This window comes from Melanostigma gelatinosum, assembly GCF_949748355.1.
Source record: "Melanostigma gelatinosum genome assembly, chromosome: 6".
NCBI classification, from domain to species: Eukaryota; Metazoa; Chordata; class Actinopteri; order Perciformes; family Zoarcidae; genus Melanostigma; species Melanostigma gelatinosum.
Window position 1 is genome coordinate 19,299,670 of NC_136639.1, and position 26,866 is coordinate 19,326,535.

At 41.3% G+C, this 26,866-nt stretch overlaps 2 protein-coding genes across 2 annotated transcripts; both read right to left on the reverse strand.

Annotated features, from left to right (window-relative positions):
• Window positions 1-1,364: 1,364 nt before the first annotated feature.
• On the reverse strand, window positions 1,365-5,858 carry LOC306779058 (eosinophil peroxidase-like; the record flags this gene model as incomplete). The annotated part of the gene is made up of 12 exons (XM_079270792.1): window positions 1,365-1,777; window positions 2,035-2,272; window positions 2,393-2,574; window positions 2,665-2,923; window positions 3,013-3,173; window positions 3,283-3,643; window positions 3,741-3,947; window positions 4,032-4,161; window positions 4,403-4,535; window positions 4,633-4,808; window positions 4,942-5,029; window positions 5,846-5,858. The coding sequence occupies 12 exons, from the start codon at window positions 5,856-5,858 to the stop codon at window positions 1,365-1,367; spliced, it is 2,361 nt and encodes a 786-aa protein (XP_079126918.1).
• A 4,623-nt stretch (window positions 5,859-10,481) lies between these two features.
• On the reverse strand, window positions 10,482-25,314 carry LOC306779059 (uncharacterized protein; the record flags this gene model as incomplete). Its single annotated transcript, XM_079270793.1, is given in 25 exon segments — window positions 10,482-10,894; window positions 11,014-11,040; window positions 11,152-11,351; window positions 11,465-11,702; window positions 11,834-12,004; window positions 12,095-12,353; window positions 12,443-12,603; window positions 12,713-13,073; window positions 13,171-13,377; window positions 13,462-13,591; window positions 13,833-14,168; window positions 14,302-14,389; window positions 19,848-20,047; window positions 20,161-20,398; window positions 20,530-20,700; window positions 20,791-21,049; window positions 21,139-21,299; window positions 21,409-21,769; window positions 21,867-22,073; window positions 22,158-22,287; window positions 22,529-22,661; window positions 22,759-22,934; window positions 23,068-23,155; window position 25,247; window positions 25,249-25,314. Coding segments are annotated over 25 exon segments (4,782 nt in total).
• Between the last annotated feature and the right edge of the window lie 1,552 nt (window positions 25,315-26,866).

A 26,866-nucleotide genomic window follows, 5' to 3' on the forward strand; every position in this document is an offset into this window, starting at 1 on the left:
AAATTAATTTGTTGGCGAAGGGTGTGTGGGATATTAAAGAGTAATTATATAAGCACTCCCACCTATCGACTCAAATTCTAACAATTCAATTAAGTTCAAAGGGGCGTCAAGAGAAGATAGTAAATCTGTTGGGTTCACGTCAGTATATACGTAGGCTGATTGCAACCATGACGTTTCCTGATTAGGATAAGATTACCCTTTAACAGAACAAATTGTCAAAGAAACATCTCCAAAGTGATGTGTCCAGAACTTATACAAATGACTCTGTTCCAACGCACTTGTATGTTATCCTCAGTATAAATATCAGAGACTCAGAGACAGCCCTCTGAGCAGCCTTGATATATATTCTGTATGTGAATCAACTCTGTCTCCTTCTTGCACGAATTAATGTCCTGTTTAATGATTTTTACATCGGCCTTGAGTTCAATTCAATTCAATTCAATTCAATTTATTTTTGTATGGCCCAAAATCACAAATTACAAATTTGCCTCAGAGGGCTTTACAATATGTACACATTTGACATCCTCTTGTCCCGGGACCCTCACATCGGAACAGGAAAAACTCCCCCAAAAAAACCCTAAAAATCTTTTATTGCAATGAAAAACCCAACTGCGTAGACTGTCAGAGCAACTGCTTAGTTTAAAGAGCAACATAGTCTACAGAAGGCTGACAGGACTTTTGACTAGGAGACCGCTATTAATGAAACTTAAGCATAAATTCAGTCAGGAACACTATAACAAATAAAAACAGTGTTCCCAAAGAAATTGGTTACAAATGACAGCTATTGCGTTTGTGTCTTATTTGAGGATTGCATGTTTGTAAATTGTACAATACGTTACAATTTTCAGAAATGAGGGCAAGACAATAAACTGAATAATTCAAAAGAAAAGTAGGAGAAAATATAATATCTTAAGTGAAGTAGTTTTCACATAATTTTGTACAGTAGTTAATTTTACAACAAAAGAATAAGAGTAGAATAAGCTATGCCCTTCATGTAACAATATAGTGCAGGTATCAGTGCATTATAAATATCCCTTCATCCAATACAAAATCTTTTAAAACAGTAAAATAATGCTTTTTTTCAGCAAGGTTCACGACAACAAATGTATATTTTATGATGTTATTTTGTTTTTAATTAAAGTCTCAGCATAGCTCTGCTCCTGAGAAAAGGTCAAACCAGAATCATTTTTAGCACCTGTGGTGCATTGAATTCTTGTGCAAAGCAGGAAACTGCACTGAAAGTGTGATTATCTCATCCTATTGGCAGCAACTAAGAGGTATATTAGACTCAATAACTGGTCAAAACAGATTTCCGTTTGCAGCATTTTAGGGATGCTGCAGGTCAAAAGCTGTTTCAAGAGCTCCTACTCAGAGAACAGAAAATGCCCTGAGAAGAAACAGTCATGGGTCAAACCGTTGCCATCGTGGTTGGCCACCAGATAGACATTGTCTCCCTTGTTAAGCTTAATGTAGGTGTTGCCACTAGCTGTGAGGTAACCTGTCTTCCAGGTGGTGAATGAGTGCACGATCAAATTTTCGTTACGCATCAGATCTATACTGCCATCCTTTTGGAAGATGGTGCAGTGGAACTGGAATTCATACACGCCTGGATGCGGAGATGTAAACATCCCTGTCTTTGGGTTATAGCTGTTCTGTCCATTGTAGATGGCCTCACTGAAGTGGAGGGGCACTGCGGCTTGGGGTATGTCGTTGCCAAGTCGCATAGAGAAAGCCACTTGCTCAAAGGTTAAATGAGGTCCAGGAGGTCCATATGGTCCTGTATGAAAAAAAGACATACAATTAGAAAGTACAATTATATCAACAGGACATTCCCATTACAGTAATTTCAAGTAATACTTTTCAATTTAAATATTTATGGATGAGTTGTAGATTTACCTGTTGGTGCCTTGGGTCCATGTGGGTCTTGTGTTGGTAGAAAATGAAAATGAAAATCAGTATATTCAAAATATTCTAATGTCGGAAATGATTGTCTTGGTCAACTGTGTCAGATGGGATTTCAGGACATCAACTCACCATCCTCATTCCATGGACTGAGATCAAAGGCAGGGATCTTCTCACACTGGGTGTAACCGTAGCCACGAGGCCGGTACAGAAAGGGGTTTTTCGGTACTTCGGTGATACCAGTGTTGTCACAGATAATGCGAGCGAGCGAAGTTTCCCTCAGTGATTTCTTCTGGGCCTCAGTAAATACCCCATTATTCTCCCACCAAAGTCTGAAATTGGACAGTTTGGTAACGTCTATGAATCTAGCCTAAAAATAACATACAGGGTAAATATGCTGCCATGTTTTAGGAGTGTGATCTGTAATGCCTGCAAAATCCGAGATATATAAGTAAAATTGACTCTATATATAAAGAACACATATGAAGACCAAATAACTACCAGGGAGTCCATGGTCTCTTCCTCTCTGCATGTTGAGGGCAGCCAGATCCAGTGCCAACTCACTGGTGAATTTAAAGAGCCTGTCCCTCAGCTCATCAGACATCATGTGATCCTGTGTGTTCAGCTTGGCCGGACGACCCACCAGGCCCCTGATGATTGGGTCCACACCACCTAAGGAACATGAGAGATAATTTAATTTCAATCAACTGTATTCATTCTCTGCTTAGGGAACGACGAATAAGTTAAAGACCTTGGCATTACCTTCAAAGACGATCCTCCACGGTGTGAAGAAGGCTTTGTGCAGCAATGGGCTGGGGTAAACAGGGTGCTCCTTGTACATCTCATTAAGACGAAACATTTTAGGCTGGACCATCAGGTGAGCGAATCGGTAGGCAGCTGTAGCGAACACATTGGAGATCGAGGGGTCCACGTGTTCATCATAACCAGGGTAGGTGGAAAGATGACTGGCAATGAAGTCTGGACCAACAATGTGACCTAAGTAGTCTCTGAAAGTGAGAACCTAACAGACAGAAAATACACTGAGTTGATTGAACCACGTGAAGACAAATCAATATTTCTGTAATCCATGCAGCTAAACGTGTCTCTAACCTGCGAATATCCTCCCATGATTTTACGTGCTTCTTGATAGAGTCTCTCTCCGTCCCAGTGAGTATTGACATGTGCCAGAAGATAAACCAGACGGTTGTGCTCACGCAGGAACAGTGTGTGTAAAGCGGTCAGACCAATTTGCTCATTGGTCCGCTCGTCACCTTTATGGTCAGATAAAATGAGGACAAAAGTGCTGTCAGCCCTGTGCAATGCTTGTGATGGATTTAACACTTTTAAGATTTGTACATCAGTGTTTTTGCTGCTACTCACCAGCCATAAAGCACGGCACCTCCTCTCCATCAGGGTCATCAGTCATGCTGGCTCGGGTGGCACACATGTTGGTGACCATGGTGGAGAAGGGCAGGAGCTCACGGCTGTAGTCAGTGTACTGTTTGTTAACTCTCATCCGGCCCTTATCTGAGGTGAGGTCTCGTAGGAAATTAGCTTTGTTGTCCTCTGCACCGTACACCTGACCTACATCAAGGAACGCTGTGATACTGTTCATCTGCTGACGGACGGTGCTTGCACCAAATATGTAGCCGGAGTTGCCAGAACCACAACCTGCTGCTGAGCGGGAGAAGGGCATGCACTTGTGGGTTTTATTGACAAAGCGAGGGTCGTCCTGGGGAACCTGTTTAGATGAAAATATACAGTTAATTAACATTCGGTGAGTGTGTGTGTTTTAGATGAATTCATGTCTTTTCTTGTGTAATGCAGCGAACACTGACCTCAATGGGGAAGCAGGGCTCTGTGTTGTCACAGCTCTTCTCACAGTCAATCCCGTCATTGTACGAGCGGATCGAAGGAGAGTGAGGAGTGAAGGTCATGTCATGATCAGTCCACTGGCCGAAGATTGTTACCAAGTGACTGCAGATTGTGTCGCTCTCCACATCAGAGTTTGCTGTTTGCATCAATCTGTTGGACACTTCTCTGACCTGAGAACAGGATGTGGACAATGAGCACCTTGGTGAAAAGGACTTCCATGGTCAGTGAAGATGCTATCAAAGGAAGTATGTTACCAAGGGAAGAAGATGTCCGTTGATTTGGTGCGCAGCGTCCCAGCCTTTGGGCAGAGAGATTAGATCCTGATACTCCGCAGGGAGCCAGCGGGTGAAAGGCGTGTTGGCGGATCCCCAGCGGGTGTTTTCCCTACGCAAGTATAAAACAATTCCCTTACTGTGTTAATCTTCTCTGTTTTGAAGAGCTCTTTCATGTCTCTTTGCATTTGTTGAATTTTACTGAGTAAAAGGAATACAGGGAAAAGGATAAGGGACAACTTGCAACAAAATTCCCAAGTCAAACCCAAAATCAGGGACATGATGACATTTTTCCTGAACTAAGAGATAGATGTGCAGTAATATAAAATGTTGCCATTGAATCGTTGCCTCACTTGTTGTTGCATGCGCTGCTTGCAGTGCGAAACTTGTCCAAATTGCCAATTGTTGTGCAAGTAGGGGGACGATGTCGGGGAGAGCAGCCAGTCAGATCAGAAATGAACTTCAGATCCTCCTCAGAGATCAGATCTAATTAACAGAGGCAAGAAATGAGCATCTCAGCTGCAACCGATTTACAAATGTTTGAAAGAAATTTCTGTGAAGCTGTAAACTAAAGGATAAACACCTGTGGCATTGATGGAGCGTTTTTGACGTCTTTGCAAAGACGTCTGGATCAGTTTAACGGCATTGTGCATGTAGTCAGCAGCACGCACAGCATTACGGGTTTGCCCAACAGGCTGCTTCAACAACCGCAGGATGTCTGACGGACTGACTGCATTCCTCCTCACGCGCTCAACGCTCCTGTATTGTGTGGAGAGGTCACATTTATGATTTCAGTCAGAATGTCTTCAATAGCAATTTCATACACCTTTGTTGATCAACGTTTTGGTCAATCAAAGTAGGGAAGAATGTGTTCAGCAGGCTACACACTCACACTCTCCTGGAGTACTCATAGGCTGAGTCTACTGTGGCCTTGGCTTCAATCACAGACCTTTCAATGGCACTCCTGCTCAAATGGGATTCTGAAAAAGAATAAAATACAATTTGTTTCATTCAGTGTGGCTTTGTGGCACAAGGCAGTAAAACTGCCTGTACCAAAGCACACTGTATATTATCCACCGGGCTTAATAATAATCAGCTTTATCCAAAAGTTTGGCGCGCTTGTCCTCACACAGCGTTGCCAAAGCGGCGTGACAAAATACATCAAAACGTGCGGCCTGATCGGGAATAGTGTGCTATCTATTTTTCGGAGAGATTCGCCCAGCGGTTTCCCCGTAAATCCCAAAAAACTGAGGAAAATTTCTCCATTCACTTGAATGGGGTTGCGGCATGAAGAGAGCGAAAAAACACTTAACTTTGGGCCCATATTGACGAGCCATACTTTAACGTAGAAACATGATTCAAAGTTTAAAACGTAGACAAAACGCTGCACTTTATTGAGCCAAATGGACATATTGATAGCAAGCACAGTTTTCATGAAGTCACCGATTAAGTTTCAGGAAAATTTTGGGTCTGTTTCAGATTTTATAATGGGTGTGTATTACGCAGCTCGTTAAGAGCTAGAGTGAGAGCATAACCGTCAGAGTGGAGCAGAGCAGGAAAATATTCTGTGATTTTTCCAAACAAATTGCTCCAGCTCCCACAATGTTTACTCTTTATACACCATTTTGGCCAAAAAGCTTGGAAATGTTGTGCTGTCGCACACAGATGTCTGTGGAATCCAACGGACTTACACATTTGGCTCAAAGAGCCACAGAGCGACATGAACTCCAACCAACTGCTCCATTAGACTCCATGTTAAACCTCACCACTAATTTCTCAAAGAACGCAGACGGTACCAGTTTTGCACATTGCGCTTGAGCTCACATTTTTAACACCACAAACATAAAAAACACATCTCCGCGTTTGCCAGAGTCTTATCTCTCTCGCGGTATCAATATTGTATTGATTAGTCTCATGGTTTTGGTATGAAGGGCATATGTTTGGCAGGTAGTTTTGTTGAAAATCACTGTTCACGCTCTCTTAAGTAGCCTCTAACACACAGGTGCTCCAATCACCAATATGTACCCAAGCACACAGGTGTTTATATGAGCTCATTAGTGATGTTGATAAACACACAGAGGCACTGAGACACACGCACACACACTCCTCTCCCTCTATCTCTCTGTCTGTCTCTCTCTGTGTGTGTGTTTCCTGATTCAAGTGACATTTACACACACCACACACAATAGGGAGAGACGAGGAAAGACATGGCAGAGCAGGACAATAGTTATGTAAGCTGTAAAAGATAAAACATAGGACAATCTCCAAAGGAGAAAGATTGCCAGAGAGATCAGAGTCTCTCTCTCTCTCTCTCACACATATATGACATGGAGATATTCAGTCAAAGGCATTGTTAGACCTCCTGTCTGTGTCTCTCTCTCTGTCTGTCTCTCTCTACACACATCCACACATGATATCCAAGGAAAGATCATTAGACCTCCTGTCTGCCTGTCTCACTCACTCACTCTGTCTCTCTCGCCTCTCTGTCTATCGTTATGTATGTCTCTCTCTCTCCCTCTCTGTGTCTCTCTCTATCATACAGTCATTCAGGTCTTAGATATTTTTAGAGGACTTTTCCCCTCTCACCCCCCCTCCCACCCTTTCAAAATAAAAGCCCCACAAATACAAGTTTCAATCCAAGAGTATGAATCTAAAATGCAGAAAAGAGAGTAGCGCTATCTCAATTGAACCTGAATGACACTACCGGTAACATTGGCATGTGTATATATTGCGATATCTTCGGGCAGTAGAAGCCACACTGTCAAAATTTCTTTAGGAATTTTCTAGTTTATTTTCTTGTTCATACGTAATACTCATGTTTTTGTCCAGTGCATTTCTGAGATGATACTTTTTCATCCATACCACACAGTTACAGCATTTTACTAAATATATTTTGTCTCACAACGAACAAACAAACTCAAACATTTTGACTGAGATCTGATCAAATTGATACAAAACATAAGAGAGTAAAATGTAGTTGGAATCAAGCAAATAATGAATGCATTTAATGTGTAGCTATTCTAAGCGGGAGGATAGAGGTATTACTCAGCGTTCACCTGGCATTGCAAGCCCAGGTAAAGAACTACAGCCAGTAGGCACAGAAAGCGATTCATCTCTGTAAAAAAGACAGATATTCTCCAGTCAGTAAGGCATTGGTCAAATCACATCAAAGTAACCTTTGAAAAGTGAAAAGTCGTGTCCTGCGATTATTTCTAGATGCATGCAGTCCTTTTATTCGCTGGATGACGCGTCATTTAACGCCCATGTTTATCAGGAATGTTTCTCAGACAATGGATTATGTTTTTGTCTTCCTAGTTCCGCATCTGCAGCAGGATTGCTGTCGAGCAACTTCAAGTGTTCCATTTACGGAAAATAGAGCAATGAGGAAGACTATATATCCTCTCACTGAAGATCAGTTGAGATCAGGCCAAAGTTTGTGTGACGATACGCTAATCTTGTTTTATCTAATCGTAAAGACAAAATTCAGGTCCGGCAGAGGAAGACATTGCCAGGAATAATTAACAACGTTATTATTGGTTCGTGAGAAAGAGAAAATAATCTCTCACATAGTGACACATTTTGCTTTATAATTTATTGTTTCATTTTTGTCATGCATTTATGTCTTTCTTTGTAAATTCTTAAAATCTGTACGAAATAAAATGTAATCATTTCGGACTAAACTGCTGTGGCGCTATAGCCTGTTCTCTCAAATGTTATAAATATAGCTTTTGCATAACAAAACATTTAAATAACAGTTCTTTTTTAAACAGTTTTTTGTTTTGTTTTTCATTTTAGCTTTTACCGCAGTTACGTGATTTTCGTCAACAGTTCTTGTTGCGGAGAATTTTTTTAAATAATTTTAATTCATTTTTTTTTAAAAGAGCTCTGTGAATATTTTATGGTTCTAAAAAATATAAATAATGATGTCAGCCATTATAATAACAGGATACATTCTAATAATGCTAGCGTTTACGGGAAAGTCATTGTCAGAGAGTGCCAGTAACTTCCTGGAATAGAAACATCAATGGAATGACACTCGGGCATGAAAGTCCATTGCGTGCGAGGGAAACAAAAACATATTTCTGCACCAATTGTAAAGTATTTGGTGCCTAAGATCATTCGGTAATCAGCTAATGTAAAAATGGCGTGTGGGCCGATGGATATTCTGATAAAATTAAGAGGATTCCACCTTTTTAAATGACGAAAACTTAAGTGTGCTTCTCTTATTGGATTCCAAACTAAAATGAGTGAAACATAAAACCATTGTTTTATTTGTCCAAACTAATTCACTTTTTATATGTAGCCAGGCCCTTTATATGTTTCACAATTACCAAACAACCTGTTCTTTAATATTATTAAATGTATTACATTTATGCGCATATTCCACACGGGTGTCTTGGGTTTTAGCAATGTGTGACACACACACACACAAGTGCGAGTGTGCATGCGCAGTATTGTTTATGCAAATCAAAGTCAAACGGGGACACTGGAATAAAACAGCCATCGTTCGTTAGTGTTATTAGTGACATCTGTTCTTTTGACAAGTAAGAATGTCTCCTGTGAAAAGTCCTTTATGAGCCACAGCCGATCCATCCATGTGTAAACTCGTCTTTTTTTCCAATTTTCAATTAGATTTTAGCACATTTAAATTGAACCCAATCCGAGGGCAGATTGACAATTCAGATTGACAATTTGTGGGATGTGTTAGTAAGCCAGACAGAAATAGAACAAGGTGTGGTTGGCGGTGAGCCATAATGCTACGCCTTTTAAAAATGATTGACGATTGATGATTATTTAATGTGACGTGGCACCCGGAATTTCCCAACTTGTTTCCCCTATATATAGTAGTGCTTTCAAAAACAGGTCCATGCCCTTTTTGCAGGACCTATATGGTTCCATTTTATATGATCTAAACTAGTTTGGACCTTTGAGTCTTTGTGTAGATATTTGTGTACCTTTGTCAGTAAAAAAAATAACAAAAAGGTTAATTTGGCAGACACTTCAGTACGTTGTCTTTGGTTATGAAGTGTGTTTTGGCAACATTTTGTCGCAGTTATCAAGTGAAAAAAATTAATTTGTTGGCGAAGGGTGTGTGGGATATTAAAGAGTAATTATATAAGCACTCCCACCTATCGACTCAAATTCTAACAATTCAATTAAGTTCAAAGGGGCGTCAAGAGAAGATAGTAAATCTGTTGTGTTCACGTCAGTATATACGTAGGCTGATTGCAACCATGCCGTTTCCTGATTAGGATAAGATTACCCTTTAACAGAACAAATTGTCAAAGAAACATCTCCAAAGTGATGTGTCCAGAACTTATGCAAATGACTCTGTTCCAACGCACTTGTATGTTATCCTCAGTATAAATATCAGAGACTCAGAGACAGCCCTCTGAGCAGCCTTGATATATATTCTGTATGTGAATCAACTCTGTCTCCTTCTTGCACGAATTAATGTCCTGTTTAATGATTTTTACATCGGCCTTGAGTTCAATTCAATTCAATTCAATTCAATTTATTTTTGTATAGCCCAAAATCACAAATTACAAATTTGCCTCAGAGGGCTTTACAATATGTACACATTTGACATCCTCTTGTCCCGGGACCCTCACATCGGAACAGGAAAAACTCCCCCAAAAAAACCCTAAAAATCTTTTATTGCAATGAAAAACCCAACTGCGTAGACTGTCAGAGCAACTGCTTAGTTTAAAGAGCAACATAGTCTACAGAAGGCTGACAGGACTTTTGACTAGGAGACCGCTATTAATGAAGCTTAAGCATAAATTCAGTCAGGAACACTATAACAAATAAAAACAGTGTTCCCAAAGAAATTGGTTACAAATGACAGCTATTGCGTTTGTGTCTTATTTGAGGATTGCATGTTTGTAAATTGTACAATACGTTACAATTTTCAGAAATGAGGGAAAGACAATAAACTGAATAATTCAAAAGAAAAGTAGGAGAAAATATAATATCTTAAGTGAAGTAGTTTTCACATAATGTTTTACAGTAGTTCATTTTACAACAAAAGAATAAGAGTAGAATAAGCTATGCCCTTCATGTAACAATATAGTGCAGGTATCAGTGCATTATAAATATCCCTTCATCCAATACAAAATCTTTTAAAACAGTAAAATAATGCTTTTTTTTCAGCAAGGTTCACGACAACAAATGTATATTTTATGATGTTATTTTGTTTTTAATTAAAGTCTCAGCATAGCTCTGCTCCTGAGAAAAGGTCAAACCAGAATCATTTTTAACACCTGTGGTGCATTGAATTCTTGTGCAAAGCAGGAAACTGCACTGAAAGTGTGATTATCCCATCCTATTGGCAGCAACTAAGAGGTATATTAGACTCAATAACTGGTCAAAACAGATTTCCGTTTGCAGCATTTTAGGGATGCTGGAGGTCAAAAGCTGTTTCAAGAGCTCCTACTCAGAGAACAGAAAATGCCCTGAGAAGAAACAGTCATGGGTCAAACCGTTGCCATCGTGGTTGGCCACCAGATAGACATTGTCTCCCTTGTTAAGCTTAATGTAGGTGTTGCCACTAGCTGTGAGGTAACCTGTCTTCCAGGTGGTGAATGAGTGCAAGATCAAATTTTCGTTACGCATCAGATCTATACTGCCATCCTTTTGGAAGATGGTGCAGTGGAACTGGAATTCATACACGCCTGGATGCGGAGATGTAAACATCCCTGTCTTTGGGTTATAGCTGTTCTGTCCATTGTAGATGGCCTCACTGAAGTGGAGGGGCACTCCGGCTTGGGGTATGTCGTTGCCAAGTCGCATAGAGAAAGCCACTTGCTCAAAGGTGAAATGAGGTCCAGGAGGTCCATATGGTCCTGTATGAAAAAAAGACATGCAATTAGAAAGTACAATTATATCAACAGGACATTCCCATTACAGTAATTTCAAGTAATACTTTTCAATTTAAATATTTATGGATGAGTTGTAGATTTACCTGTTGGTGCCTTGGGTCCATGTGGGTCTTGTGTTGGTAGAAAATGAAAATGAAAATCAGTATATTCAAAATATTCTAATGTCGGAAATGATTGTCTTGGTCAACTGTGTCAGATGGGATTTCAGGACATCAACTCACCATCCTCATTCCATGGACTGAGATCAAAGGCAGGGATCGTCTCACACTGGGTGTAACCGTAGCCACGAGGCCGGTACAGAAAGGGGTTTTTCGGTACTTCGGTGATACCAGTGTTGTCACAGATAATGCGAGCGAGCGAAGTTTCCCTCAGTGATTTCTTCTGGGCCTCAGTAAATACCCCATTATTCTCCCACCAAAGTCTGAAATTGGACAGTTTGGTAACGTCTATGAATCTCTCAATCTCTCATTAATGTATAGGTGCAGGTAACACAAATATCTCCACATCTTTAGCAATGTCAGTTAGGAAACATACCGGTCTCCCTGGCGGATCCGCTGGAACTTACGGGAAATCAGGCAAGCAAACAAAGGTCCCACTCTTCCTCCAGGGACAAACGGCTCAGCCACTCCTCCCAGCCACACATCAATGTTGTCGGGTGTTTGGTAGAGATCCAGCAGATTCTCGGCCATGTTTGTGTTGTTTAGCACTTCAGCCAACTCTTCCAGATTTTGTGGTTGTGTCAGCCCACACAACCCGCGCCATTTGTTGTAGCCTAAAAATAACATACAGGGTAAATATGCTGCCATGTTTTAGGAGTGTGATCTGTAATGCCTGCAAAATCCGAGATATATAAGTAAAATTGACTCAATATATAAAGAACACATATGAAGACTAAATAACTACCAGGGAGTCCATGGTCTCTTCCTCTCTGCATGTTGAGGGCAGCCAGATCCAGTGCCAACTCACTGGTGAATTTAAAGAGCCTGTCCCTCAGCTCATCAGACATCATGTGATCCTGTGTGTTCAGCTTGGCCGGACGACCCACCAGGCCCCTGATGATTGGGTCCACACCACCTAAGGAACATGAGAGATAATTTAATTTCAATCAACTGTATTCATTCTCTGCTTAGGGAATGACGAATAAGTTAAACACCTTGGCATTACCTTCAAAGACGATCCTCCACGGTGTGAAGAAGGCTTTGTGCAGCAATGGGCTGGGGTAAACAGGGTGCTCCTTGTACATCTCATTAAGACGAAACATTTTAGGCTGGACCATCAGGTGAGCGAATCGGTAGGCAGCTGTGGCGAACACATTGGAGATCGAGGGGTCCACGTGTTCATCATAACCAGGGTAGGTGGAAAGATGACTGGCAATGAAGTCTGGACCAACAATGTGACCTAAGTAGTCTCTGAAAGTGAGAACCTAACAGACAGAAAATACACTGAGTTGATTGAACCACGTGAAGACAAATCAATATTTCTGTAATCCATGCAGCTAAACGTGTCTCTAACCTGCGAATATCCTCCCATGATTTTACGTGCTTCTTGATAGAGTCTCTCTCCGTCCCAGTGAGTATTGACATGTGCCAGAAGATAAACCAGACGGTTGTGCTCACGCAGGAACAGTGTGTGTAAAGCGGTCAGACCAATTTGCTCATTGGTCCGCTCGTCACCTTTATGGTCAGATAAAATGAGGACAAAAGTGCTGTCAGCCCTGTGCAATGCTTGTGATGGATTTAACACTTTTAAGATTTGTACATCAGTGTTTATGCTGCTACTCACCAGCCACAAAGCAGGGCACCTCCTCTGCATCAGGGTCATCAGTCATGCTGGCTCGGGTGGCACACATGTTGGTGACCATGGTGGAGAAGGGCAGGAGCTCACGGCTGTAGTCAGTGTACTGTTTGTTAACTCTCATCCGGCCCTTATCTGAGGTGAGGTCTCGTAGGAAATTAGCTTTGTTGTCCTCTGCACCGTACACCTGACCTACATCAAGGAACGCTGTGATACCGTTCATCTGCTGACGGACGGTGCTTGCACCAAATATGTGGCCGGAGTTGCCAGAACCACAACCTGCTGCTGAGCGGGAGAAGGGCATGCACTTGTGTGTTTTATTGACAAAGCGAGGGTCGTCCTGGGGAACCTGTTTAGATGAAAATATACAGTTAATTAACATTCGGTGAGTGTGTGTGTTTTAGATGAATTCATGTCTTTTCTTGTGTAATGCAGCGAACACTGACCTCAATGGGGAAGCAGGGCTCTGTGTTGTCACAGCTCTTCTCACAGTCAATCCCGTCATTGTACGAGCGGATCGAAGGAGAGTGAGGAGTGAAGGTCATGTCATGATCAGTCCACTGGCCGAAGATTGTTACCAAGTGACTGTAGATTGTGTCGCTCTCCACATCAGAGTTTGTTGTTTGCATCAATCTGTTGGACACTTCTTTGACCTGAGAACAGGATGTGGACAATGAGCACCTTGGTGAAAAGGACTTCCATGGTCAGTGAAGATGCTATCAAAGGAAGTATGTTACCAAGGGAAGAAGATGTCCGTTGATTTGGTGCGCAGGGTCCCAGCCTTTGGGCAGAGAGATTAGATCCTGATACTCCGCAGGGAGCCAGCGGGTGAAAGGCGTGTTGGCGGATCCCCAGCGGGTGTTTTCCCTACGCAAGTATAAAACAATTCCCTTACTGTGTTAATCTTCTCTGTTTTGAAGAGATCTTTCATGTCTCTTTGCATTTGTTGAATTTTACTGAGTAAAAGGAATACAGGGAAAAGGATAAGGGACAACTTGCAACAAAATTCCCAAGTCAAACCCAAAATCAGGGACATGATGACATTTTTCCTGAACTAAGAGATAGATGTGCAGTAATATAAAATGTTGCCATTGAATCGTTGCCTCACTTGTTGTTGCATGCGCTGCTTGCAGTGCGAAACTTGTCCAAATTGCCAATTGTTGTGCAAGTAGGGGGACGATGTCGGGGAGAGCAGCCAGTCAGATCAGAAATGAACTTCAGATGTTTGAAAGAAATTTCTGTGAAGCTGTAAACTAAAGGATAAACACCTGTGGCATTGATGGAGCGTTTTTGACGTCTTTGCAAAGACGTCTGGATCAGTTTAACGGCATTGTGCATGTAGTCAGCAGCACGCACAGCATTACGGGTTTGCCCAACAGGCTGCTTCAACAACCGCAGGATGTCTGACGGACTGACTGCATTCCTCCTCACGCGCTCAACGCTCCTGTATTGTGTGGAGAGGTCACATTTATGATTTCAGTCAGAATGTCTTCAATAGCAATTTCATACACCTTTGTTGATCAACGTTTTGGTCAATCAAAGTAGGGAAGAATGTGTTCAGCAGGCTACACACTCACACTCTCCTGGAGTACTCATAGGCTGAGTCTACTGTGGCCTTGGCTTCAATCACAGCCCTTTCAATGGCACTCCTGCTCAAATGGGATTCTGAAAAAGAATAAAATACAATTTGTTTCATTCAGTGTGGCTTTGTGGCACAAGGCAGTAAAACTGCCTGTACCAAAGCACACTGTATATTATCCACCGGGCTTAATAATAATCAGCTTTATCCAAAAGTTTGGCGCGCTTGTCCTCACACAGCGTTGCCAAAGTGGCGTGAAAAAATACATCAAAACGTGCGGCCTGATGGGAATAGTGTGCTATCTATTTTTCGGAGAGATTCGCCCAGTGGTTTCCCCGAAAATCCCAAAAAACAGAGCAAAATTTCTCCATTCACTTGAATGGGGTTGCGGCATGAAGAGAGCGAAAAAACACTTAACATTGGGCCCATATTGACGAGCCAGTGGAGCAGAGCAGGAAAATATTCTGTGATTTTTCCAAACAAATTGCTCCAGCTCCCACAATGTTTACTCTTTATACACCATTTTGGCCAAAAAGCTTGGAAATGTTGTGCTGTCGCACACAGATGTCTGTGGAATCCAACGGACTTACACATTTGGCTCAAAGAGCCACAGAGCGACATGAACTCCAACCAACTGCTCCATTAGACTCCATGTTAAACCTCACCACCAAATATTGTTGAAACTATGTTTTAGGTTGAAAACTGAAAAGTCGAAAATAAAATCAACACTTTTTGACTTTGGGACTGATGGTGGAGCATCTTGGTAAAAAATACTGACAGTAAGTGTATATAGACTACTGAATTTAAATAACTTTAAAATGCAGGCATAGTCTGCAGGTGTGTTTCTCTGTCAATTAATTCTAATTGGCAATTTATTCTTTTCAGATGAATCAAAACTTGAGTAGTTCTTTCGTGATTGTTTTTTAACGTTTCGTTTAAAAAACAGAAATGCCCATTATAAGTGTTTTAGTTGTTTTTTGTTTGTTTTTAGTTTTTTTGTAGGGGATACAATATTACAATCGAGTTATTTATAATTAGGCTACATTTTAACGTTAAATAAAATACTGCATGCTATCAAATAACCTAAATACAGTTCATGAAGCGCCATTGTTGGATCACTTAATTACTATTGATATGCCTATTCTATGGTTACTCAGACTTATGTGTTATACTAATTAACTTGTTCTATTTTCTTGAAATCTCTGTTGCCGCTTTTCTGACTTAAAACTGTTTTCTAAACTGTGGACACAATCGGAGAGCACTGATGTGTGTGTTTGTGTTGGTAAAAAAATATATATATATGAAGATGGTTATTGAACATGTTGGGGAATGTGGAAGACAAAAATGATTCAACAACCAAAACAACGTTTACTTCTACGGATGAAACCCATAAATAGAGCGCGTGTCCGCTGAGGATACAAAGTGTTTCAGCTCCATGAACTAAAATAGCTGATTTAGGAAATTCAGCTTTAGTCACAGGTTTTCAGAAATGATCTGAAATTGAATTGTGTGAATTAAGTATGTAAATTGAACTTTTACACTCGAGTAAATTATCTGAACAGTTACTCCTTGTGTGTGACATTATGTTTAAGTCTATATCGTTCTGATTATTAGTTTTACGTTTTGGCAATATGGGCCTTCTTTGTTTCTGCGCACATAACGTCTTATTACTTTAAAAACTACTACAATAATATAGAGTATAGTTACGCCATAATTAAATACGTTTTATGAGTTGGGGGCAAACCGTTTTGAAGGGGGCTCCTGTCATCTTTTGCAACAAGTAGTTTGTAAGGACTGATTTTGAAAATAAATACGGTGACGTTGATAACTGAACGCAACTGTTGAAAATAAGTGGTGAGAAGTTGATTGATGTCAGTAGATCAGCTGGCTTTGTACTGTACCTTTGCGCCGCTACGTTCGCATCCACAACCCCGACATTACGCACCCACGACCGGACCGGATCCATCTCCTCTGCAAGACTTCTCTCTTTTAATCCGCTCACTTCTCGCATCAGATGCTCCTGGATCCCGAACATTTAAGCCAACGTCCTGCGCGTGTCGGTGCACTTTTTTTGAACTTAAGAAAAAATAAACTGAGCTGGAGAGCTAAAGCACTTTGGCAAACAACAGAAGGTCCACCCAAGGCGCTGCGCTCCTCCACAGCTTTGGAACAAGTGACCGACGCTGTGTGATGATGTTTCAGAAGGCGCCCGCAGTTAAAAATCCACGCACACTTTCTTTCAAGGCTGAAACGACGCTAACAGATATATTCCCACACTAATTGCAAGCATTGTCCAAGCGCAAATCTCCAGCGTCAGTTCGAGCGCAAAGGTTTACCTGCTCGTTGCGCTAACTCCTCACACAGTTCAGCGAGAGACCGTTCAGAAATATTCTTTCAAATATGTGTGTGCAGAAAGTCTCCCTTTGTCAGAGGGCCAGATCGGATCAAAACAGTTCATCCGAGGGCCAGGAAGCTTGCAGTGAACCGCTGTCTCGAAGCATGAATGAGACCCTCTGCCGGGATAGAGCGTGGAGGAGGGGCCTTAGTGCCATGGGGGACCGATTGTTGAAATGGATGCTCTCATTGGTGTAAAGTGCATCCGTTGTTTGGACTTCTGCCAGACTCAGCATCCAACCAGTGACTCGTGCAGCAAACTTTTCACTCATCAAGTTGGACCAGGCTGACGATGACGGGAAAACGTACAATTTTACATTTGTTATAGCAGAAGCTGCTCGCATCTGTTAATAGTTTACGTACAGCTTTTAATTATGGTGAGCTTGGAATTACCGTTTCTCTTTGTGTGTGCGTGGGCGACGAGAGAGAGGGGGGACTTTTACAATCAATATTACTCACCCTCAGATGTGTGGACAAATGTTAGCAAAAGCTTAAATGTTTAATATTCGTTCATCTCTGAGTGTTTTATACTTGTTGACATGGGGGGGGGGGGTCCATTCTCCTTCACATGCTTCCCTGAATAGTCTGTACAGCAAATCCTGTTTGGTCTATTCATTCAAAGTCGAAATCTAACACAAGTGCGCTCTCGACATGCGCGTATTCAGTAGCTCGGCCGTCTGCTCCTTTGAACGCAGTGATTCCGCTGAGGAGGCATCGCATCAGCGTCAGCCGCAACAATGGCCGTCTGGTTGGTCCATCAATCTCCGCCAGCAGCAGACAAGGCTGCGCTCTGATTGGCGTTTGGACCTCTGCCTGACAGTGCCCGAAAAGAGTTCTTAATCAATACAAGAGAATGTCTTGTCAAAGTGGTCATGAAATCAGTTTAGAAATAACGCTGGTAAAAAAAAGAAGCTGCCTTCAAGCGTGATTTGGCAAGTTATAATCGAAACAACGATTGTCTGGATATAAGAGTGCTCATTTTGGATCTGACAAAGTTTCTTAATATTTGTATGATTTTCACCTTTAGAAGGCTCTTATAAGCTGTAACGAACCTAAAAAGTTGAATGCATGAAGCACATTTTTTGTCAATAAAAGCGCTGCATTTTACATGAATCACATTATTGTTTAAATAATTCTCAGTTCCAAAATGGGTATTTTTAGGCCCAACAAAACGAATATCATGTTATCATTGCTAGAGCAGTTCTTTCTTCTTCTTTTTTTGCACACAAAAAATAATTTCAGCTCCTGATCATCTGGCATTGAAAAGAAAAGGGGTTTTTTTCAAACCCTGCTTCTTTGCCCCTTACCGATACTATTGTCTCTGTGTAGAGTTTGTGCGCCTGGACAATGGAAGTAAATCTCCCCCCTTGGATCCCGCCTCAACCCACCATCTGCCAGTGCGAGACAAAGTCAGATGTTCCCCCAATTCTGAGAGCAGTCTTGGGGAATCCTGCTGCCGAGTCTCCGCCCTGTCGCCGTGTCCCTCACACACTTCCCCTGACATGATTGACAGCTCTACTTAAGCTTGAAAAATCCGTATATGATGACACACTTTAATAAAATTCCTCTACTGAAATGCGGGGAGGTGCGCTCGTTCAAATGCGTTGCTTGTATCGATTTAATGGTTCTTCGACTGTCTCATCTCAAAAGAAGCACTATTACAGCCAGTGCACACACAGGATTATGTTTCAGTGCCTTGTTAAAAACCTCAGGTAATCGACTCAGAATGATTGCTTATGTGCAGGAAAGCAACGCTTCTGACGCTTCCTCCGCAAACTTAAAATGGGTCTAATCCAAGGAGGAAATATGAATTTAAAACATTGGACTTTACTGCACTGTAATTGGTCAGGGATGTGTGTGATGGTTATCATGCAGGCATACTTTGAGCTATATATAGATCTACATGTTGGGCGGTGGCAGCATGGTGGCAAACCATCAAAACACATTTTTAGTTGTCATAGTCAGTCAACAGGTTTCAGACGTCCTCGCCCTTCTGAACATTCTTCTCTTTATTTAGTTCCAAGCATCAACTTGTTTTGATTCGTTGCTTTCACTTATACAAAGTTTGAAGTGCATGTGTTTAAAGCACAGATTCACCTCTAAGGTTTATCAAGATCTGAATGATACCAGTATAAATAAGCTACATCTACAAATTGACGGTTAATTTATTAAAAAAACTATTAAATCCTCAAGATGAACAGAGCAGGACTTCAGTTCATCCAAAACCACAGGTTGGTAAGGCTTTCAAGACTTAAAAGATTGTATGTCAGGGCCATCTGCTGGTCTGGTGAGGAACATCATCAACTGTGGTTTTCTGGGTATGCACACTAAGGTGAGATCCACTGAAGGTGCTGTGTATCATCAAAAAAATCATTCAGAGGCAGTTGTTAATCTGTATAACAGTCATTTATTATTGTCAAACTAAAGGTGACTTTCACATGTACAGCCTGAAAAAACAGTGTTCCCAAAGAAATTGGTTACAAATGACAGCTATTGCGTTTGTATCTCATTTGAGGATTGCATGTTTGTAAATTGTACAATACGTTACAATTTTCAGAAATGAGGGAAAGACAATAAACTGAATAATTCAGAAGAAAAGTAGGAGAAAATATAATATCTTAAGTGAAGTAGTTTTCACATAATTTTGTACAGTAGTTCATTTTACAACAAAAGAATAAGAGTAGAATAAGCTATGCCCTTCATGTAACAATATAGTGCAGGTATCAGTGCATTAGAAATATCCCTTCATCCAATACAAAATCTTTTAAAACAGGAAAATAATGCTTTTTTTCAGCAAGGTTGACGACAACAAATGTATATTTTATGATGTTATTATGTTTTTAATTAAAGAGAAAAGGTCAAACCAGAATAATTTTTAGTCCTTTTTTAGTCCTGTATGAAAAAAAAGACATACAATTAGAAAGTACAATTATATCAACAGGACATTCCCATTACAGTAATTTCAAGTAATACTTTTCAATTTAAATATTTATGGATGAGTTGTAGATTTACCTGTTGGTGCCTTGGGTCATTGTGGGTCTTGTGTTGGTAGAAAATGAAAATGAAAATCAGTATATTCAAAATATTCTAATGTCGGAAATGATTGTCTTGGTCAACTGTGTCAGATGGGATTTCAGGACATCAACTCACCATCCTCATTCCATGGACTGAGATCAAAGGCAGGGATCGTCTCACACTGGGTGTAACCGTAGCCACGAGGCCGGTACAGAAAGGGGTTTTCCGGTACTTCGGTGATACCAGTGTTGTCACAGATAATGCGAGCGAGCGAAGTTTCCCTCAGTGATTTCTTCTGGGCCTCAGTAAATACCCCATTATTCTCCCACCAAAGTCTGAAATTGGACAGTTTGGTAACGTCTATGAATCTCTCAATCTCTCATTAATGTATAGGTGCAGGTAACACAAATATCTCCACATCTTTAGCAATGTCAGTTAGGAAACATACCGGTCTCCCTGGCGGATCCGCTGGAACTGACGGGCAATCAGGCAAGCAAACAAAGGTCCCACTCTTCCTCCAGGGACAAACGGCTCAGCCACTCCTCCCAGCCACACATCAATGTTGTCGGGTGTTTGGTAGAGATCCAGCAGATTCTCGGCCATGTTTGGGTTGTTTAGCACTTCAGCCAACTCTTCCAGATTTTGTGGTTGTGTCAGCCCACACAACCCGCGCCATTTGTTGTAGCCTAAAAATAACATACAGGGTAAATATGCTGCCATGTTTTAGGAGTGTGATCTGTAATGCCTGCAAAATCCGAGATATATAAGTAAAATTGACTCAATATATAAAGAACACATATGAAGACCAAATAACTACCAGGGAGTCCATGGTCTCTTCCTCTCTGCATGTTGAGGGCAGCCAGATCCAGTGCCAACTCACTGGTGAATTTAAAGAGCCTGTCCCTCAGCTCATCAGACATCATGTGATCCTGTGTGTTCAGCTTGGCCGGACGACCCACCAGGCCCCTGATGATTGGGTCCACACCACCTAAGGAACATGAGAGATAATTTAATTTCAATCAACTGTATTCATTCTCTGCTTAGGGAACGACGAATAAGTTAAAGACCTTGGCATTACCTTCAAAGACGATCCTCCACGGTGTGAAGAAGGCTTTGTGCAGCAATGGGCTGGGGTAAACAGGGTGCTCCTCATACATCTCATTAAGACGAAACATTTTAGGCTGGACCATCAGGTGAGCGAATCGGTAGGCAGCTGTAGCGAACACATTGGAGATCGAGGGGTCCACGTGTTCATCATAACCAGGGTAGGTGGAAAGATGACTGGCAATGAAGTCTGGACCAACAATGTGACCTAAGTAGTCTCTGAAAGTGAGAACCTAACAGACAGAAAATACACTGAGTTGATTGAACCACGTGAAGACAAATCAATATTTCTGTAATCCATGCAGCTAAACGTGTCTCTAACCTGCGAATATCCTCCCATGATTTTACGTGCTTCTTGATAGAGTCTCTCTCCGTCCCAGTGAGTATTGACATGTGCCAGAAGATAAACCAGACGGTTGTGCTCACGCAGGAACAGTGTGTGTAAAGCGGTCAGACCAATTTGCTCATTGGACCGCTCGTCACCTTTATGGTCAGATAAAATGAGGACAAAAGTGCTGTCAGCCCTGTGCAATGCTTGTGATGGATTTAACACTTTTAAGATTTGTACATCAGTGTTTATGCTGCTACTCACCAGCCACAAAGCAGGGCACCTCCTCTGCATCAGGGTCATTAGTCACGCTGGCTCGGGTGGCACACATGTTGGTGACCATGGTGGAGAAGGGCAGGAGCTCACGGCTGTACTCAGTGTACTGTTTGTTAACTCTCATCCGGCCCTTATCTGAGGTGAGGTCTCGTAGGAAATTAGCTTTGTTGTCCTCTGCACCGTACACCTGACCTACATCAAGGAACGCTGTGATACTGTTCATCTGCTGACGGACGGTGCTTGCACCAAATATGTAGCCGGAGTTGCCAGAACCACAACCTGCTGCTGAGCGGGAGAAGGGCATGCACTTGTGTGTTTTATTGACAAAGCGAGGGTCGTCCTGGGGAACCTGTTTCGATGAAAATATACAGTTAATTAACATTCGTTGAGTGTGTGTGTTTTAGATGAATTCATGTCTTTTCTTGTGTAATGCAGCGAACACTGACCTCAATGGGGAAGCAGGGCTCTGTGTTGTCACAGCTCTCCTCACAGTCAATCCCGTCATTGTACGAGCGGATCGAAGGAGAGTGAGGAGTGAAGCTCATGTCATGATCAGTCCACTGGCCGAAGATTGTTACCAAGTGACTGTAGATTGTGTCGCTCTCCACATCAGAGTTTGTTGTTTGCATCAATCTGTTGGACACTTCTTTGACCTGAGAACAGGATGTGGACAATGAGCACCTTGGTGAAAAGGACTTCCATGGTCAGTGAAGATGCTATCAAAGGAAGTATGTTACCAAGGGAAGAAGATGTCCGTTGATTTGGTGCGCAGGGTCCCAGCCTTTGGGCAGAGAGATTAGATCCTGATACTCCGCAGGGAGCCAGCGGGTGAAAGGCGTGTTGGCGGATCCCCAGCGGGTGTTTTCCCTACGCAAGTATAAAACAATTCCCTTACTGTGTTAATCTTCTCTGTTTTAAAGAGATCTTTCATGTCTCTTTGCATTTGTTGAATTTTACTTAGTAAAAGGAATACAGGGAAAAGGATAAGGGACAACTTGCAACAAAATTCCCAAGTCAAACCCAAAATCAGGGACATGATGACATTTTTCCTGAACTAAGAGATAGATGTGCAGTAATATACAATGTTGCCATTGAATCGTTGCCTCACTTGTTGTTGCATGCGCTGCTTGCAGTGCGAAACTTGTCCAAATTGCCAATTGTTGTGCAAGTAGGGGGACGATGTCGGGGAGAGCAGCCAGTCAGATCAGAAATGAACTTCAGATCCTCCTCAGAGATCAGATCTAATTAACAGAGGCAAGAAATGAGCATCTCAGCTGCAACCGATTTACAAATGTTTGAAAGAAATTTCTGTGAAGCTGTAAACTAAAGGATAAACACCTGTGGCATTGATGGAGCGTTTTTGACGTCTTTGCAAAGACGTCTGGATCAGTTTAACGGCATTGTGCATGTAGTCAGCAGCACGCACAGCATTACGGGTTTGCCCAACAGGCTGCTTCAACAACCGCAGGATGTCTGACGGACTGACTGCATTCCTCCTCACGCGCTCAACGCTCCTGTATTGTGTGGAGAGGTCACATTTATGATTTCAGTCAGAATGTCTTCAATAGCAATTTCATACACCTTTGTTGATCAACGTTTTGGTCAATCAAAGTAGGGAAGAATGTGTTCAGCAGGCTACACACTCACACTCTCCTGGAGTACTCATAGGCTGAGTCTACTGTGGCCTTGGCTTCAATCACAGCCCTTTCAATGGCACTCCTGCTCAAATGGGATTCTGAAAAAGAATAAAATACAATTTGTTTCATTCAGTGTGGCTTTGTGGCACAAGGCAGTAAAACTGCCTGTACCAAAGCACACTGTATATTATCCACCGGGCTTAATAATAATCAGCTTTATCCAAAAGTTTGGCGCGCTTGTCCTCGCACAGCGTTGCCAACAGCAGCGTGAAAAAATACATCAAAACGTGCGGCCTGATCGGGAATAGTGTGCTATCTATTTTTCGGAGAGATTCGCCCAGCGGTTTCCCCGAAAATCCCAAAAAACAGAGCAAGATTTCTCCATTCACTTGAATGGGGTTGCGGCATGAAGTGAGCGAAAAAACACTTAACATTGGGCCCATATTGACGAGCCATACTTTAACGTAGAAACATGATTCAAAGTTTAAAACGTAGACAAAACGCTGCACTTTATTGAGCCAAATGGACATATTGATAGCAAGCACAGTTTTCATGAAGTCACCGATTAAGTTTCAGGAAAATTTTGGGTCTGTTTCAGATTTTATAATGGGTGTGTATTACGCAGCTCGTTAAGAGCTAGAGTGAGAGCATAACCGTCAGAGTGGAGCAGAGCAGGAAAATATTCTGTGATTTTTCCAAACAAATTGCTCCAGCTCCCACAATGTTTACTCTTTATACACCATTTTGGCCAAAAAGCTTGGAAATGTTGTGCTGTCGCACACAGGTGTCTGTGGAATCCAACGGACTTACACATTTGGCTCAAAGAGCCACAGAGCGACATGAACTCCAACCAACTGCTCCATTAGACTCCATGTTAAACCTCACCACTAATTTCTCAAAGAACGCAGACGGTACCAGTTTTGCACATTGCGCTTGAGCTCACATTTTTAACACCACAAACATAAAAAACACATCTCCGCGTTTGCCAGAGTCTTATCTCTCTCGCGGTATCAATATTTTATTGATTAGTCTCATGGTTTTTGTATGAAGGGCATATGTTTGGCAGGTAGTTTTGTTGAAAATCACTGTTCACGCTCTCTTAAGTAGCCTCTAACACACAGGTGCTCCAATCACCAATATGTACCCAAGCACACAGGTGTTTATATGAGCTCATTAGTGATGTTGATAAACACACAGAGGCACTGAGACACACGCACACACACTCCTCTCCCTCTATCTCTCTGTCTGTCTCTCTCTGTGTGTGTGTTTCCTGATTCGAGTGACATTTACACAACCACACACAATAGGGAGAGACGAGGAAAGACATGGCAGAGCAGGACAATAGTTATGTAAGCTGTAAAAGATAAAACATAGGACAATCTCCAAAGGAGAAAGATTGCCAGAGAGATCAGAGTCTCTCTCTCTCTCTCTCTCTCTCTCTCTCTCTCTCTCTCTCTCACACATATATGACATGGAGATATTCAGTCAAAGGCATTGTTAGACCTCCTGTCTGTGTCTCTCTCTCTGTCCGTCTCTCTCTACACACATCCACACATGATATCCAAGGAAAGATCATTAGACCTCCTGTCTGCCTGTCTCACTCACTCACTCTGTCTCTCTCTCCTCTCTGTCTATCGTTATGTATGTCTCTCTCTCTCCCTCTCTGTGTCTCTCTCTATCATACAGTCATTCAGGTGTTAGATATTTTTAGAGGACTTTTCCCCTCTCACCCCCCCTCCCACCCTTTCAAAATAAAAGCCCCACAAATACAAGTTTCAATCCAAGAGTATGAATCTAAAATGCAGAAAAGAGAGTAGCGCTATCTCAATTGAACCTGAATGACAATACCGGTAACATTGGCGTGTGTATATATTGCGATATCTTCGGGCAGTAGAAGCCACACTGTCAAAATTTCTTTAGGTATTTTCTAGTTTATTTTCTTGTTCATACGTAATACTCATGTTTTTGTCCAGTGCATTTCTGAGATGATACTTTTTCATCCATACCACACAGTTACAGCATTTTACTAAATATATTTTGTCTCACAATGAACAAACAAACTCAAACATTTTGACTGAGATCTGATCAAATTGATACAAAACATAAGAGAGTAAAATGTAGTTGGAATCAAGCAAATAATGAATGCATTTAATGTGTAGCTATTCTAAGTGGGAGGATAGAGGTATTACTCAGCGTTCACCTGGCATTGCAAGCCAAGGTAAAGAACTACAGCCAGTAGGCACAGAAAGCGATTCATCTCTGTAAAAAAGACAGATATTCTCCAGTCAGTAAGGCATTGGTCAAATCACATCAAAGTAACCTTTGAAAAGTGAAAAGTCGTGTCCTGCGATTATTTCTAGATGCATGCAGTCCTTTTATTCGCTGGATGACGCGTCATTTAACGCCCATGTTTATCAGGAATGTTTCTCAGACAATGGATTATGTTTTTGTCTTCATAGTTCCGCATCTGCAGCAGGATTGCTGTCGAGCAACTTCAAGTGTTCCATTTATGGAAAATAGAGCAATGAGGAAGACTATATATCCTCTCACTGAAGATCAGTTGAGATCAGGCCAAAGTTTGTGTGACGATACGCTAATCTTGTTTTATCTAATCGTAAAGACAAAATTCAGGTCCGGCAGAGGAAGACGTTGCCAGGAATAATTAACAACGTTATTATTGGTTAGTGAGAAAGAGAAAATAATCTCTCACATAGTGACACATTTTGCTTTATAATTTATTGTTTCATTTTTGTCATGCATTTATGTCTTTCTTTGTAAATTCTTAAAATCTGTACGAAATAAAATGTAATCATTTCGGACTAAACTGCTGTGGCGCTATAGCCTGTTCTCTCAAATGTTATAAATATAGCTTTTGCATAACAAAACATTTAAATAACAGTTCTTTTTTAAACAGTTTTTTTGTTTTGTTTTTCATTTTAGCTTTTACCGCAGTTACGTGATTTTCGTCAACAGTTCTTGTTGCGGAGAATTTTTTTAAATAATTTAAATTCATTTTCTTTTTAAAAGAGCTCTGTGAATATTTTATGGTTCTAAAAAATATAAATAATGATGTCAGCCATTATAATAACAGGATACATTCTAATAATGCTAGCGTTTACGGGAAAGTCATTGTCAGAGAGTGCCAGTAACTTCCTGGAATAGAAACATCAATGGCTTGACACTCGGGCATGAAAGTCCATTGCGTGCGAGGGAAACAAAAACATATTTCTGCACCAATTGTAAAGTATTTGGTGCCTAAGATCATTCGGTAATCAGCTAATGTAAAAATGGCGTGTGGGCCGATGTATATTCTGATAAAATTAAGAGGATTCCACCTTTTTAAATGACGAAAACTTAAGTGTGCTTCTCTTATTGGATTCCAAACTAAAATGAGTGAAACATAAAACCATTGTTTTATTTGTCCAAACTAATTCACTTTTTATATGTAGCCAGGCCCTTTATATGTTTCACAATTACCAAACAACCTGTTCTTTAATATTATTAAATGTATTACATTTATGCGCATATTCCACACGGGTGTCTTGGGTTTTAGCAATGTGTGACACACACACACACAAGTGCGAGTGTGCATGCGCAGTATTGTTTATGCAAATCAAAGTCAAACGGGGACACTGGAATAAAACAGCCATCGTTCGTTAGTGTTATTAGTGACATCTGTTCTTTTGACAAGTAAGAATGTCTCCTGTGAAAAGTCCTTTATGAGCCACAGCCGATCCATCCATGTATAAACTCGTCTTTTTTTCCAATTTTCAATTAGATTTTAGCACATTTAAATTGAACCCAATCCG